The 13,396-nt window shown below is 50.2% G+C and overlaps 5 protein-coding genes across 5 annotated transcripts; 2 read left to right on the top strand and 3 right to left on the bottom strand.

Moving 5' to 3' along the window:
• Positions 1-33: 33 nt before the first annotated feature.
• On the bottom strand, positions 34-1,320 carry PG994_004270 (glycosyltransferase family 2 protein; the record flags this gene model as incomplete). Its single annotated transcript, XM_066855679.1, has 4 exons — positions 34-244; positions 305-861; positions 929-1,160; positions 1,241-1,320. The coding sequence occupies 4 exons, from the start codon at positions 1,318-1,320 to the stop codon at positions 34-36; spliced, it is 1,080 nt and encodes a 359-aa protein (XP_066717846.1).
• A 1,306-nt stretch (positions 1,321-2,626) lies between these two features.
• PG994_004269 (transposase) lies at positions 2,627-3,932 on the bottom strand (the record flags this gene model as incomplete). Its single annotated transcript, XM_066855678.1, has 2 exons — positions 2,627-2,689; positions 3,114-3,932. 2 exons carry the CDS (start codon positions 3,930-3,932, stop codon positions 2,627-2,629), a joined length of 882 nt encoding a protein of 293 aa, XP_066717845.1.
• Positions 3,933-6,877: 2,945 nt separating this feature from the next.
• On the bottom strand, positions 6,878-7,202 carry PG994_004268 (uncharacterized protein; the record flags this gene model as incomplete). The annotated part of the gene is made up of 2 exons (XM_066855677.1): positions 6,878-6,961; positions 7,026-7,202. 2 exons carry the CDS (start codon positions 7,200-7,202, stop codon positions 6,878-6,880), a joined length of 261 nt encoding a protein of 86 aa, XP_066717844.1.
• Positions 7,203-7,793: 591 nt separating this feature from the next.
• PG994_004267 (protein kinase-like protein) lies at positions 7,794-8,729 on the top strand (the record flags this gene model as incomplete). Its single annotated transcript, XM_066855676.1, has 1 exon — positions 7,794-8,729. The coding sequence occupies one exon, from the start codon at positions 7,794-7,796 to the stop codon at positions 8,727-8,729; it is 936 nt and encodes a 311-aa protein (XP_066717843.1).
• Positions 8,730-10,576: 1,847 nt separating this feature from the next.
• On the top strand, positions 10,577-11,735 carry PG994_004266 (uncharacterized protein; the record flags this gene model as incomplete). The annotated part of the gene is made up of 2 exons (XM_066855675.1): positions 10,577-10,997; positions 11,053-11,735. The coding sequence occupies 2 exons, from the start codon at positions 10,577-10,579 to the stop codon at positions 11,733-11,735; spliced, it is 1,104 nt and encodes a 367-aa protein (XP_066717842.1).
• Between the last annotated feature and the right edge of the window lie 1,661 nt (positions 11,736-13,396).

Below are 13,396 nucleotides of genomic sequence, written 5' to 3'. Positions count from 1 at the left end.
AAAAATAACGGAGACGAAGTAGAATAAGAGGTCCTAAGGATGGCGACGCCAGAGACCAACAAGCTTAACCGTCTTGGTAAAGAGGAACATCCAAACCAGTTCGGCAATCAGGACGTAGTGCCGGGTTTCCGGGTCCCAATTAGCTGTGCCCCACCAAAGGGTCAGCAGAATCAGGGGGTCTCCAATAAAGGCCAGCGAAGTGAAGGTGACCAGGTGAAGAGCGTAAGTGCACCACGGCTGCTGACTACCATCCAAAAAAATTAGTTTAGCCAATCAAAGGGTTTTATAAAATGGATGCACTCACGTAATCACGTTTCGCTCCTTAACCAAGCTCGTCCAGTTGCTGCGCCAGTTGCTGCGTGCCCATCGAGAGCATTGGTACATAAACTTCATGCCGTATTCCAGCGTCGTCTCGATTTCGCATTCCTTCTCGTACTGAATCCAGGTCTTCCACTGGTGGTTGACGAGCCATCGGGTCACGAAGTTGTCGTCGTCGGCGTTAAGGATAAACTTGCCCCAACGCTCGCGTTGGAACCCGTCGAGGAAGTCTCCGCTCGAAAGAATCTCTGATCGGTAGGCGCCGGTGCGGCCAGACATGCACGAAGTTCCGCCGTCCATGTTATGAGTAGCCGAGATCTCGAAGTTGCGCCGCTCGATATAGGCGGCGCCGAGCCAGTTCCAGACGTTGTCGGTCCACGAGGCAGTGCGTTCGCGGCGTACTCGCTGGCATGTACCGACTCCTCCAATCTTGGCATCCTCGAACGGGGCAAGAATCCAGGGCAGCAGAGTTGGAGGCCACCAGACATCGTCATCTGCCATGATGGTGATCGAGGTCTTGACTTCGGGGGAGAGCCTTGCAGACTTGGAGGCGCTTGTTGGCAATGTTGGTGCAGAGAATGCGGATCCTGGAAAACGGCAGAGACTCGACCAGTTTCTCGAGGGCTGCGTACTTGTCCCGGGTAGTAATCATGATCATCTCGTAGGGCTTACAGGCCAGGATGCTCTGCAACGAAGTGCGCAGCTCCTCGGGGCAATTGTGGATGGTGGGGATAACAACCGTCACGTCAGAAGGGGTGTATTTGGGCTCGGCCGGGATCGGCTTCGACTTATACATCCAATGACTAATTATATGAACAATGGTGCGGGTGTAGCGCCATAGCCTGCATAGAATTATTTTCTGCGCACCGTATGTGAGCTGGACTACAGCTCGAGCAGCAAGTCGTGATGCGCCGGAACTCACCAGAGACCCATGTGAAATTTGAGCCACGAGGGTGTCAGGAGGAACACCCAGAGCGCTCCGAAGGAAGCTAACTCGAACATGATGCTCAGATCAGGTGTCGAATCCCTGTGTGCCGAGTTCAAAACGTTATAGAAAGTGACTCAGTGGCTCTAAGAGATCAAACAGGTTGAGATTGGGACTCGGGCTGGTCGAATGCCTCCTAGCTGTGGTTCTGGACGAACTTTGAATAATAGCAAGGTAAGAGACGAGGTGCTGTTTTGGGGTGCTGAAGCTGATTGGCGAGGATAGCCAGGTTAAATCGGATGTCTTCAAGGACAACAAATAGCTTTATTCGTGTTGTGTGGCTGTTAGTCAACAGTACACGGGCAAGCAACAGGTCAGAAAGAACAATAGGTGATCAAGTGAGCCTGTGTTTACTACGAAAGATAGACGAGCTTCGAGGAACACCTTCAACAATGCGAGAGAATGAGACGGGACCAGAGACTGGAGGATGGTGAGGAGTATCCTTGAGTCTTAACGAATGAGGGAGCATAGGCATGTGGAAAGAGGCGCTACGCAACATACACACTGCGAACCACATACGATGATTCCAAAACCGTAGGGGAGGAGCACATGGAACTGCACCACAGGTATATAACTGTCCTCGCCTTCCGTCTATCAAGCCCTCCTCTGGCATGCTAGATTGGATGATCTGACCTGGAAACATGCGGGCTCTCAACCTGCAAGCCGGGGCCGTTATCACAACAGACTCTGAGGAGTCGCTATACTTGCCCGACGTGGTAATACCTGCTTGCCTCTTAAGTCATGCAAGCAATATGTAGGTGCATCGTCTAGACGTGGGATGTCTGGCTGCCGGAATCACGTAGTAGCCATTAGCTCAACTAGTCATAGCAAGCTTAAGAGGAACGCAGTTACTTAAGCTAAGGCACCCCTCCACGGACCACCCCCTTTACGGACCAGTTGAGGGGCAATTACACCTCTTTCAATTAGAATCATCTTTACAACCAAAATCGATAAAACAATCCTATCTTTGGGTGTTCCTAACAATAATACAGTCCTCTGCCTCCGTTCCATCCTCTTCTTCAGCTTCTGCAGCGTTGCGAGGCGCGCCTGGCATGTCAACGTCGCTGGCTTCGTCCTCGTATACGACTCTACCCCTTAGCCTCCGCTTGGCCCGGCGTATGTCAGCCATGCGAACGAATCGCTGTCCCGGTGCGATTCTTACCTTTTGACGTACCCTTGCAGTCTTTCTGTCGAGTTTGGATTGAAGATAATCGATCTGCGCTTCTAAACTCGCGATTTTATCGGCTTGTTGGTCCAGAGCCTTGCTAGCCTTACGAACGAAGAGCCGTTGAGAAGGGAGCTTGAAAGTAGGGTCTAAGGCAGCTAGCTGACGACCACTTCGCCGTAATGCCTGGCCACCAGAGGGTGTTTTGATAGGTGTTGGGGCTAGTTCGGCAACGAAATCGGGTGTTGATTCCCTTTCAACCACTTCCGGTGCCCCAGAACGTACCCGGGCAACACCTACATCCTCTAGGATGATATATCTCGACGATAGCGGCTTCGACCGATCCCGCGGATAGATCCCAGCCGTTCTCCAGGCGTTTCTGATTATAGAGGGAGTTAATACGTCAATCCTAGCCTGGCGGTATACCTTTAACATATCCATCTTAGTAGGCTTTAGCCCAAGGATCGTATTCGGATAGTCCCTTAAAAGCCTCCTTAGCCTTCTTTTTAATAACCCGAAGACTCCTACATCTAAAACCTGGACTACATGACTGCAGTGTGGCTCGTAAAAGACTAGCCATATCTTATTTGAAAGACAGAGCCATAGAAAGTCATCGTTCGTGTGCGATTCATGGCCATCACAAACCAGGACGACCCATTTGTTGCCGTGGCGAGACCGTATATGAGGAATAAAGATGTCTTCGATCCAATTCAAAGCCGTGGTATTACTGGTCCACCCTCTAGCTGATGCTTTGAATCGCCAGTCGTCCCAGAGATGCCGGTTCTGGTCCGGAAACCACTGGCTTTGGACGTCGACCCCCTTGAAAATGACCAGTGGCGGGAGGGCTACCCCATCGCAGCTCACACACTCCAAAGCAGTGATCCATTCGCCCTTCTCGACATCTTTCTTAAGGGCTATATGGCTTGTGGCTTCGGAAATCACCCAATGGTCGCCCCTAACGCCTTGGCCGATACCCATTTCGTCCGTGTTATAGAAGCGCTCAGGAGGGATATTGGCTAATTCGGGCGCATCGAGTCTGTCGAAGAATACGTTGATATTCGCGACCGTGGCGCCGTTGACTCTGTTGTAATTGATGATTCTGGACCTAGTTGCCTTGACGTCCCCGTTTCTGGCCAAAAACCGCGCATGCCATCGCTGCCCTAGCTGGTAAGAGGTGCCGGAAGCATTCAACATGCGCTGAGCCATGGATCTGAACTTGACCAGCGCCGGTGCGAAGCCCAGCCTGGCTTGGCCAATGGCCCAATGGGCTAATTGAGCCTCTAGGAGAGGTGACAATGCCTGCCGGTCCTTATTCAGCTCTTGTCTTGTCGGCACACCGGCTAGGCGCCGGTTGACGTACGATCGGGTGGCATCCCATTTCCGAACGGCCTCTCGAACGCCCAGCCCGAGCTTCACGTCATGTATCGCAGCGTGGGCGCGCTTTTGAGCCTCGAATGAGGCCATGTTGAAATGATTAATAGACAGCGAGCAAAAGGAGTATATTATATAGTACGAATAACTAGGAGTTGTACTAGAAATTAACATTTTCATGTCCAGGGTCTATGTTGGAAAACCGCGTTTGTGGGGCAAAACGCGGTGGTCCGTGAAGGGACGGTCCGTGGAGGGGTGCCTTAGCTTATAACATATAACGGCGAGTAATAGTAAAGGCTTAAGAGGTTCTAGATTCTAATATCTAGTAGAATATAGAAATAGTTTATTTAACCATATCGGCTTAACTAACTTGCTAATTAGGACAGAGCTAGCTCTTAGGCGACTACTTTAACCAGCCGTGTATAACCACAGCACTACTCTAGATATACTCCTACACCTTAAGGGGCGTAGTCTAAGGACCGTAAAGAGACTATTTGCAAACTATGCTTATTATGTTTGAGGTATATGGCCGGTTAATATGCGGCCACAGTTACTCCTTGGCCGGCAGGACTAGCTTCGGCCTAGTCACTTATTGAACATCGCGTACCGCTACGGCATGCGCTACAGCTATGCAGAGTGCTCGTTCTGGTACCGACTTATACATGTCTCGTCATGCCTGCCCACAATACATCCCGGTACGCATGCAATAAAGTATGCTATTACTAGCCTGTGTCCGCCACCTCTCCCACCTCATAATAATACCATGGTCATCTTGACCCCTGCATCCTGGCCGAGGCAGCAGTTCGTCATGGTGCCGGCTCCGTTTGTGCTCGCTGAGAGACCATGATAATACTTCTGTGCATTATCCTTGCGTTGGTTCAGGGTTATCAACCGGCAGGATGCCATGTAAGCCATCGTCCCACCATTCGGCCGGCAGTGCCAAGAGTCCTTCGTTTGCTTGATACAGACCCCCTGAATGTTGGAAAGTCAAGATAACACAATGGGTCTGGTAGGTCCGCTACTCTTCCTGGCACGAAAAAGGTTGAGGCGGGTCATCGCTTTCACTCGACCCTTAGCGTACTAGACCACCCAATGCCCAGCGGGTGGTGGCCTTGCCGTGCAGACGTGACGTCCGATAGGTCTGTTGGCCAGCAACAACGGCATGTGAAGTCAACGGCATGTTTGATCAAGCATTAAAGTGAGAACTAGGCAGGTTAGGTGAAGCATTCGATATTCAGATCTTAACTAGTGGTAGCCAGTCTCTAGTGGCCTATGCAGTCACGGACTGGCTGCCCGGGGCTGCCATAGCCAGTGAAAGCAGTAAACCTCAGCAAGTGATTATTCAATATGCCACCCTGGACTAGTAGACTCGCGATGCCTATGCACATGCCCAGCCCATAACATCGTCTCTCCTGGCTAGCTCGCGGGTTGCTTGTCCTCAACCATCCGAGCCAAGGGTCATTGTGCCCATAGCGACATCTGCCTACGCAGTCGAGCGCAGCCCCATCATTCGTGGCACTCTCATCGCCGTCTTCGCACCCGCATCTGTGCTCGTGCCGAAGTCTCGTGCCCAAGAAATGCAACACTGGCGGAATCGAGCAAGGCCGCTGTGTAGATTCGTCTTGCCCTTCGCCCCCATTGTTTGTGTGGATGCCGTAGGGTCATACTTTTTCACATTCGTCCCCCTTGTTCCCTCTGTCGTGTTGTGCCAGGCGATTATCACGACCATTGGCGTATGAGCCCTGACTAGTATTCTTGGCGGTGGCCTGTTTGGGTAGCAGCTCGTTCAGTCGGTGGACGGAATGGTTGGGTAGGCTGCGCATGGGACGCCAGCTAGCCCTCTAAGGGCCGATACGCTGCTGATGGAAGCACCAAGTCCTTGGAATGCGGCGTATTTCTCACGGCTCGCAGGCGGTAACGCCTAGCATGCCTAATTCATATGAGTGCCTGCCAAAACGGAGCTTGATTATCGGCCGGTTTGAGGAGCTCAAAACAAGGGTAGTTAGGAGCACTGCAACAAGGAGCAGCTGGGTTGACGTGTATGTCCCTCGATCTGGTGTAGGAATATTATTCGTTATGCAGGGGCCTCCGCGCGCGTGCTGAGACACGACGTGACAAGAGACTAGATTCCCGAGAACCATGATTGGCAGTGCTTATGGCGATAGCGGGAGGTGGTTGAAGGCAAATGTCCTGTGTGAAGTTTGTGTATGTCAACAAGACAGAAAACTGGATGAGGCTGGATGAGTTCTCGAGTTGGTCCGTGCGGTGCGGTGCTGACGTCTGTCGAACCCCACTGCAGGAACCTTTCGGGGCATGATGTTAAAAATAGTACACCAAAAGCGACGAAGACCTTGCAATAGTCCCACTTGCACACCGAAGGACTGAGCTTAAGGCAAAGGAATGTACTTCATTCAAGCAGATGCTTGACACGATATACTGAAGATAACGCTCGGCAATATGTATCTTTGCAGTTCCTAGAGAATCAGGTGCTGATTCCCTTGTAAAGGCATTAACCTAATGGACGGTCGATGGCGGGTTGCGAGCGCGCACCTCGTCACGCTCATGTGCCATCAGGCCGACTTCACCCACAGCGCATGAGCGATGTCGCTAACTAGTGCCTCCGCTACCCATCATTCTCAATTGTCGTTGCCCGATTCGCAATCTAAGATGCAAAGCACCACCTGGGGTTTTCTGCTGCTGCTATCCTGTGTTGAACCTGAGCATGATACTCTTTGGGATCGCGGAAATTGTCGCACAAAAGCCTATCGTTAATGTCGAAGCGTTGCAGGAGCCGGTGGTGGGGCCTTCCTTTGGCCGGATCACCTTGTGCAAGGGTAGGAGCAACAGTTGGATCGGCATTAGTATGAAGCCATCTTCGTTTACCATAATTGTGTACGTGAATAGGATATATAAACTAAACTGTATTGGTCGTTTAGGGGGCACGACTTGACTGGCGTGATTGGGTCGGCGGATCTGATCGTTCCGACGCACGGGGGACTTGGCTTGCCTAGCTTGATTCACGTCGACGAGCAGGTGTATCAGGCCTCGGGACTGACGATCTCTGTTGAGTCGAGAGGCGGTGCGTCACGGCCGGAGCCGTGTGTTGGGGCAGACCAACGTGACTTGAGGTAGGAGAGTACTGCCAGGCATTAGTTATTGATCACATCAACAGGTGCGTTGACTTACCTGCGGAGCGTCTCGTACTGGTGATGAATCTTCAATAGACGGTAACACGTTCGGATCAAACTCTCCTGGCTCGTCGTGGAATCCGAGGGGCATTTGGGTACTGCCTCGGCTTCCAGCTCGTCCAAATTGGCCGCGATCTACGAGACGATTCGGGTTGGATCTCCCCATAGGCGGCATCGAAGCTTCATTTCCAGGTCGACGAGCCTGGGTCGTTAGTGCCGAATAAGCGGAAACATGGGTTAAGCCAAACTAACCTCGGAAAGACCGCTTAGAAGCCAGAAGCTGGGAGAGGCACGGATGGGGCATTTACAGGTAACATATCGAGAATGAGTACTATTTTCTTAAAGCATGACTAATATAAAACAGGGCATAATATATTTGCCATTATTAAGATGAACAACGATTCAGTAGCCGTAACGAAAACAGACGATGTCTTTGCAATTGGGTCAGAATGTCAACAAGCTGCGATGCGGGGTGCTCGGGCCTCCCAATTAAGTAAGCTAGCGTAAGGTAGTGCGTCCCAAGCAAATTCGCAACCAGGCTGGGCCCTAGCTTGACATTGCAATACGAAAATATTTCCTTCAACATGTCCTCCTCACATCCTCCCCCTAGCATTCTCAGACTCGCGCAAAACCAACAAGTACGGGGTCAGTTTGGAGCTCATGTTACTCCTCCGTGTTGCATAGACTCCTGTCCAGAAGTAAAAGCACCCCGAGAGAATTCAGACACGCACGAAATTCCAGCCAAATATTACCTTTCCCATTCACAATGCCGGGCCAACACCCCGTACAGCAGTTAGTTCAGATGATTGATGACAATTCTTGGATCATCGGCGACCACTTACTTTTAACCCGTCAATTGTCCAACAAGAATTATCTCTGCTCGTGGAGTGATGGCAATGGCTCGTTCTATGCCCTCTCTGATGCACCATGGCCACTGCCACCATCGCGACCACTTTCACCTACAAGCCCTATTCAAAGGATCCATGAAGCAGGCGAATGCGCAGCTGTCTGGCGTGCTGGCGACGCATTCCTCAAGGTGCGGGACCTGGACGAGTTCGAGCTCCGATCCACACGCGAACATGTTACTTTGGCAGCGCTCCACAAAAGAAGTGACCTAAGCTTCACGATTCCCGAATGCCTATATTATGCGCTTTGGGGCCTGCGATACTTTATGGTCCCGAGTAAAGTCCCAGGAGAGCTGCTTGATGAAGTTTGGCCAACGATTGATGAAAGCAGAAGACGATACTACGTGCACCGAGCTGTCAGCATATGCAAAGAACTGGAAAAGTGGGAGGCCGATTATATTGGTGGGGTTGACGGGAAGGAGCTTTCTGACAGATTTATGAGAAGGCGCAGAGATCCTAATGACTTTTCACGTCAAAATCTTGCCGCAAATGCCAAGGAACTGTCTATGAATTGCTCCAGCTTCAAGTTCTATCATTGCGATATGGGCCCGCGGAACCTACTGGTGAATACTGGTGATAGAACAATGAGTGTTATTGACTGGGAAACTGCTGGCTTTGTCCCAAGGGAGTGGATCCGTACCAAGTTCCACATATCAAGCGGATTGGACCTGAAGGAGCCTGACGCTACAGCCAGTGATGCGTACGACTCATCTGATTGGAGAGTACGGGTGGGAAGGCAGCTGGGTGCTGAAGGCTTCCCTGAGGTCATTGATAACTGGATCAAATGGTGGTCCTAACAGATATCTAGCACGTCAATTACATCGTAGTCGGTGTTCCCACGCATTTTCTGGCTGCTGTTAGGACTGAAGAATCGAGATAGACATTGTGCAACTTGTTGGTATCTACAAGGTTGACAGGCTTGCTAGCCAGTGTCATAGTGCAACAGGTACAGCAACAGCACACCGTGTAATAATGTCGTGTATTACCTAAGCAACTATTTCTAGCTGTACTCTCAAACGACATAGTATACCACCTCGTCCCATGATTCCTGCTTTCGCTGCTCGAGATGCTAGAATCTATGTTCCTCCATTCTCTATATTATATTAGCGCACCCTTAATTTGTTTGGTATATGTACCACTGTTACCTAATGACATTTGCTTTCTATTTCTTGACCACTGGCAAGGCTGCCCCGCACTTTTTCGTGGTATTCCCGTCCTTTACTGAACCGTCGCAGGTTTCCCTTCCAGAGACATTGTTGTATCCACACTTGGGGCAATTGACATAGTTGAATAGCTGCTCGCGTTCATGAACAGACATGGTTTCAGTAGTCGAATGAACCGGATTCGAGGACTGGAGTAAATATGTGTTTGACGACCGAGCTTCAAATGAGTAGGTGATAAGTTAAAAAGACACAGATATTGATATTGGACAACCGGAATGTGACAGATAAATATGTTACGCCTGGCCGACTAGCCCGGCTGAGCGAGCCATCTTATCTTTCCACGGACCATGGTCGTACTCTATCGTCGCAAGAGATGAGTGCTTATCTGGGATGATGTTCTTTACGTTGGTCATTTCCTCCACGTAGGTGTGGGAGCATGTTCAGTTGTATATTACGCTGGCTTCTGTGCGGGTAGATGAAAGTTGTGTCGGCCGTAAAAGACGTGGTCAAATGGGAGCTGCAGTAACTACTTGGGTGACTTGCGCATGCAATCAATGATTTGCTGGAACTTGTCACTTGCCATGGGACAATGCATATGTCAAGGCCCCTGGTGTGCACTCCTGTTGCTGATCCTGGGAGCACTTGGGATGCCACACACCGTACCCAATTCACCGTTACCGACCCGTTTCAGAAGCAACTCCCTTCCATTTGTTGAACTTCATGTCCAAATGCCACCTCTCTCTCCGATAAAATATCAGGCCAGTTATTTGGCCCATCAATTATTCACACGCTTTAGATCGCTTCTAGAGCAATGCTAATAAAGCTTTACGGTGATCACGACCAGGCTTAGTAGGCTTCGAATGGTAATTTGCGTGGCGTCGAACAAGTGTTTCAGCCACCATGGTCCACCTAGAGTAGGTACTCTTGATAATCGGTCTAATTATATCGCAAACTCAGTGGACGATTATAATGATGTGCAGCTTGATATGGGATATGTGAGAGATAAATCTAGGTAGGTCGCGGTAGTGGTGGAAAGTAGGTACAAGACAGGTAGGAGTCGTTCAACGCGCTAGGTAGGTACGCGGGCGCATGTGATTTGGAGAACGAAGGCATAAGTATGGATAGGTGGTACGTACAGTAGTGGAAGTGCGGACAAGGTGCTCAGATTTGCATTTCTATCTGTAGATCAAAACCCTTGTCTGAAGTTCTGGCCAATCAGGGAGTGGTTGCATCCCGCTTGGCTCGCTAAGTTGGCCGGCAACACTATCCCTCGCTTTAAGGCCTGTGCATCTTCTCCCCAACCCCTCTTCCCACACAGTTTCCCACAGCAGTTTGCGACAATGTTCTCACACATCTTCTACATATCTTCACCGCTTCCCACACAGCTTCCCACACACAGCCTCCCACACAGCTTCCCACACAGCCTCCCACACAGACTCCCGTACCGTTTTCCATCCTCCTTTCTTCCCACACAACTTATGATGGATGATACAGCTGGCCCAACAATGCAAGACGGTGGAACTGCAATTACTTACACTTTCGAAAAGCTTCTATCTGCCGAAGTTCCCACAAACAAAGCCCCATCTAACTTCACTCGCTTTCTTGAATTACTTTGCCCACTCCCCAGCCAGGACGCCGCCTTCCCCAGCCAAGGCGACGACGTCGCTGTTGACCAAGCCGAGCGTGATTGTGCAAAAGCTCTTCTGTCGTCGGGTTTCATCCCATTCTTTCTTTACGTGCTCGTTAGAAAGAAGCTCAGCTCGCAACAGCTCCAAGAATGGTTGAGTCGAAATGAGCCAAAAGTGCTTGGGCAAAGGATTCTGGAAATCCAGCGGCACGAGAGCATCGACCGTCTCATTCAACATGTTCTTTGGACTTGTAAACGTTGCTCAGACCATCGTAGTAGGTTTCTACTTTCGTTCCAACGTTCCTTTCTGGGCATTAGCTAACTAAACAGGATATCTTGAAGCAGCAAACATCTCATTCCCCCTTCAGGAGTTCTCGACAGTCCGTGAATCAGAGCGTCCTTCGAAGCGTGCACGGCCTAATTCACCATCGACCCTACCGGCTCCCATCCTTCTTAAAAGCAGCCAGATAGCTGCCAACCGGTCTAGCCGTTCGAACGATGAAAACGAAGTCCGTCCCACAGACAACTCTCAAAGCCCACTTGCAAGGTTTTTACCGCTAGTCTTCGATGGACCAATTTGCAACATGATTGTCAGAAACGGCAAGCATTGCGAATTTTGGCCGGTGTTTCCAGAAAACCCTTCCGACTGTTGTTTCTACATTAAGATCAACGCATGCCATGTAGTCGAGCTTGCCAAAGCCTTCTACGGTGTGACGATTTGGGACAAGGACGGAAGGCGAAGCATTCGTTATGACAGTGGGGCATTTGAGGTTATCGACAACACCAGAAAACTGCAAGGTGCCAACGTGGAAATTGTTGAACTATTCTTCGGTAAAATGGTCAATCACGCATTCTCCTGTAGCCAACCACGGCAGCAAGAGTATGACTTCGGCTTTTCTCGCACATCTTATGTTGAGTTCTATATTCCCGGCGACCCTGATGCTCCTGGCGAGATCAGATTGATGACTCAAGAGGAGTATTTGACAGGTATAGTCCGAACTATGACGCCATGATGTTTTATGGAGAGTCGGGTTTTCAAAGAATCAAAGTTTCTTGATCTCCGCACCATCCGGAACGTACAATTTCCATCCATAAGGTGGTTTCCATTTGTGATTTCCGTGCTCCAAAGATTGATAATTATCTTGCCCCGGCGCTTTGCACTTTAAGTGGCTGGAATTCCACATGTACGTCGTTGAGCCATTTGCTTCGATAACACCTCTCTGCGATATGAGCGTTCCAGCTTCCCATTGTGTAGCATCACAGGTCTGGATCTGATCCTAATAGATGATGAGCCAGTCCACCAAGTAACATGACATCTATGCTTACCATTCTGAATCAGAATTCCAGATAAAATCTCGCGGTTGCTGTTATTGCGTATTGGGAAATGTATGGTGTCTAGTCTGGCGTTGAACGGTTTTTGCGATGTCGAAAGTTGATTATTTCATCTTTTACGAAGTGTGAAAATTGTAGAAATCGTAGGGAAAAGCATAGGGCGATTGCTTGCAGTTTCTGCCCAAACACTATGGCAATCGGCTAATGAGGGCTTAGGTAGAAATCAGCCACAAGAACCGTCGTTGTTAGATCGAATGGTCGGCTTTGTTGGAAACCCAAATGTGGGGTAATCCCAAAAGTTCCGGAGGCAAGGCACGTTAAGAGTATGGCAAGCGTGTGGGAGGCAAGCGTGTGGGAGGCAAGCGTGTGGGAGGCAAGCGTGTGGGAGGCAAGCGTGTGGGAGGCAAGCGTGTGGGAGGCAAGCGTGTGGGAGGCAAGCGTGTGGGAGGCAAGCGTGCGAGGAAAAGAGTGCGAGGAAAAGAGTGCGAGGAAAAGAGTGTGGGAAGGAGTTGTGGGGTGCGGGGCACCACAACGCACAACGCAGAAATTAAGAAGGCCATGCCAATGCCCCAATGAGATGCAAAGTTTTGGGTAGACCCATGCCTGTCGAACCACCCGTGATGCCTGGTCACCGAATGGGTAGTTGAGATGATATGTCTGAACCTCTATTCAATATGACCCTAGTCGGTGCGAAGCAACCGCACAAATTTTACGCATGTATACAAGACGCACTACTAGGTATTAACCTATTCAGCCCATACTGTACATCTCTTCCTGGCCCGGACAGCACAGAAAAGACCGGGCAAGCTCCCGGTCAAATCTCCGGTCAGGTTGCAATGGGAATCCCCACTTTACCATGCCGTTCTATGGTACAACGAAAAGGACTTGTCCAGATCCTGACCATGACGGAGCCCCTTTGTGTAACCCATGCCCGAGGCGGCATGCTCCAAGCCGTACCTTAACCCTATCTTTCTCAACATCGTGATTGTTCGAGGATTATTGGAACAGATCCTGCTATGGCTTCCGCTACTACGAGTCTGTCTGACAGCTATCGGGATAGGTGCCGGCTGGCTTTCTTTTACCAAGGCCATCCCAGTGATACCCAGCTAAGATATATTTAACCACACTGTGACCCATAATCGTAGCGTTGGTCCTTCACATAAATACAAGTCGTCGATAACGATACTTGATCCTGGGGCGTGAAAGCCGATGGCCCGCTCGATCGGCAAAGTAACCGCAAGATATGCGTATGTATCCCCAAGTCACTCAAGTATTGCCCATTCGATCCATCATGCCCGAGATGGCTCCCAGGATAGACCGGACAAGGTGCTCTGGTAAGCTC

Source organism: Apiospora phragmitis, assembly GCF_038363925.1.
Source record: "Apiospora phragmitis strain CBS 135458 chromosome Unknown utg000005l:1.0-4161743.0:1.0-4166827.0, whole genome shotgun sequence".
Classification (NCBI taxonomy): Eukaryota; Fungi; Ascomycota; class Sordariomycetes; order Amphisphaeriales; family Apiosporaceae; genus Apiospora; species Apiospora phragmitis.
The sequence above is the reverse complement of the archived record's forward strand: the minus strand, read 5'-3'. Positions and strand labels throughout refer to the sequence as shown.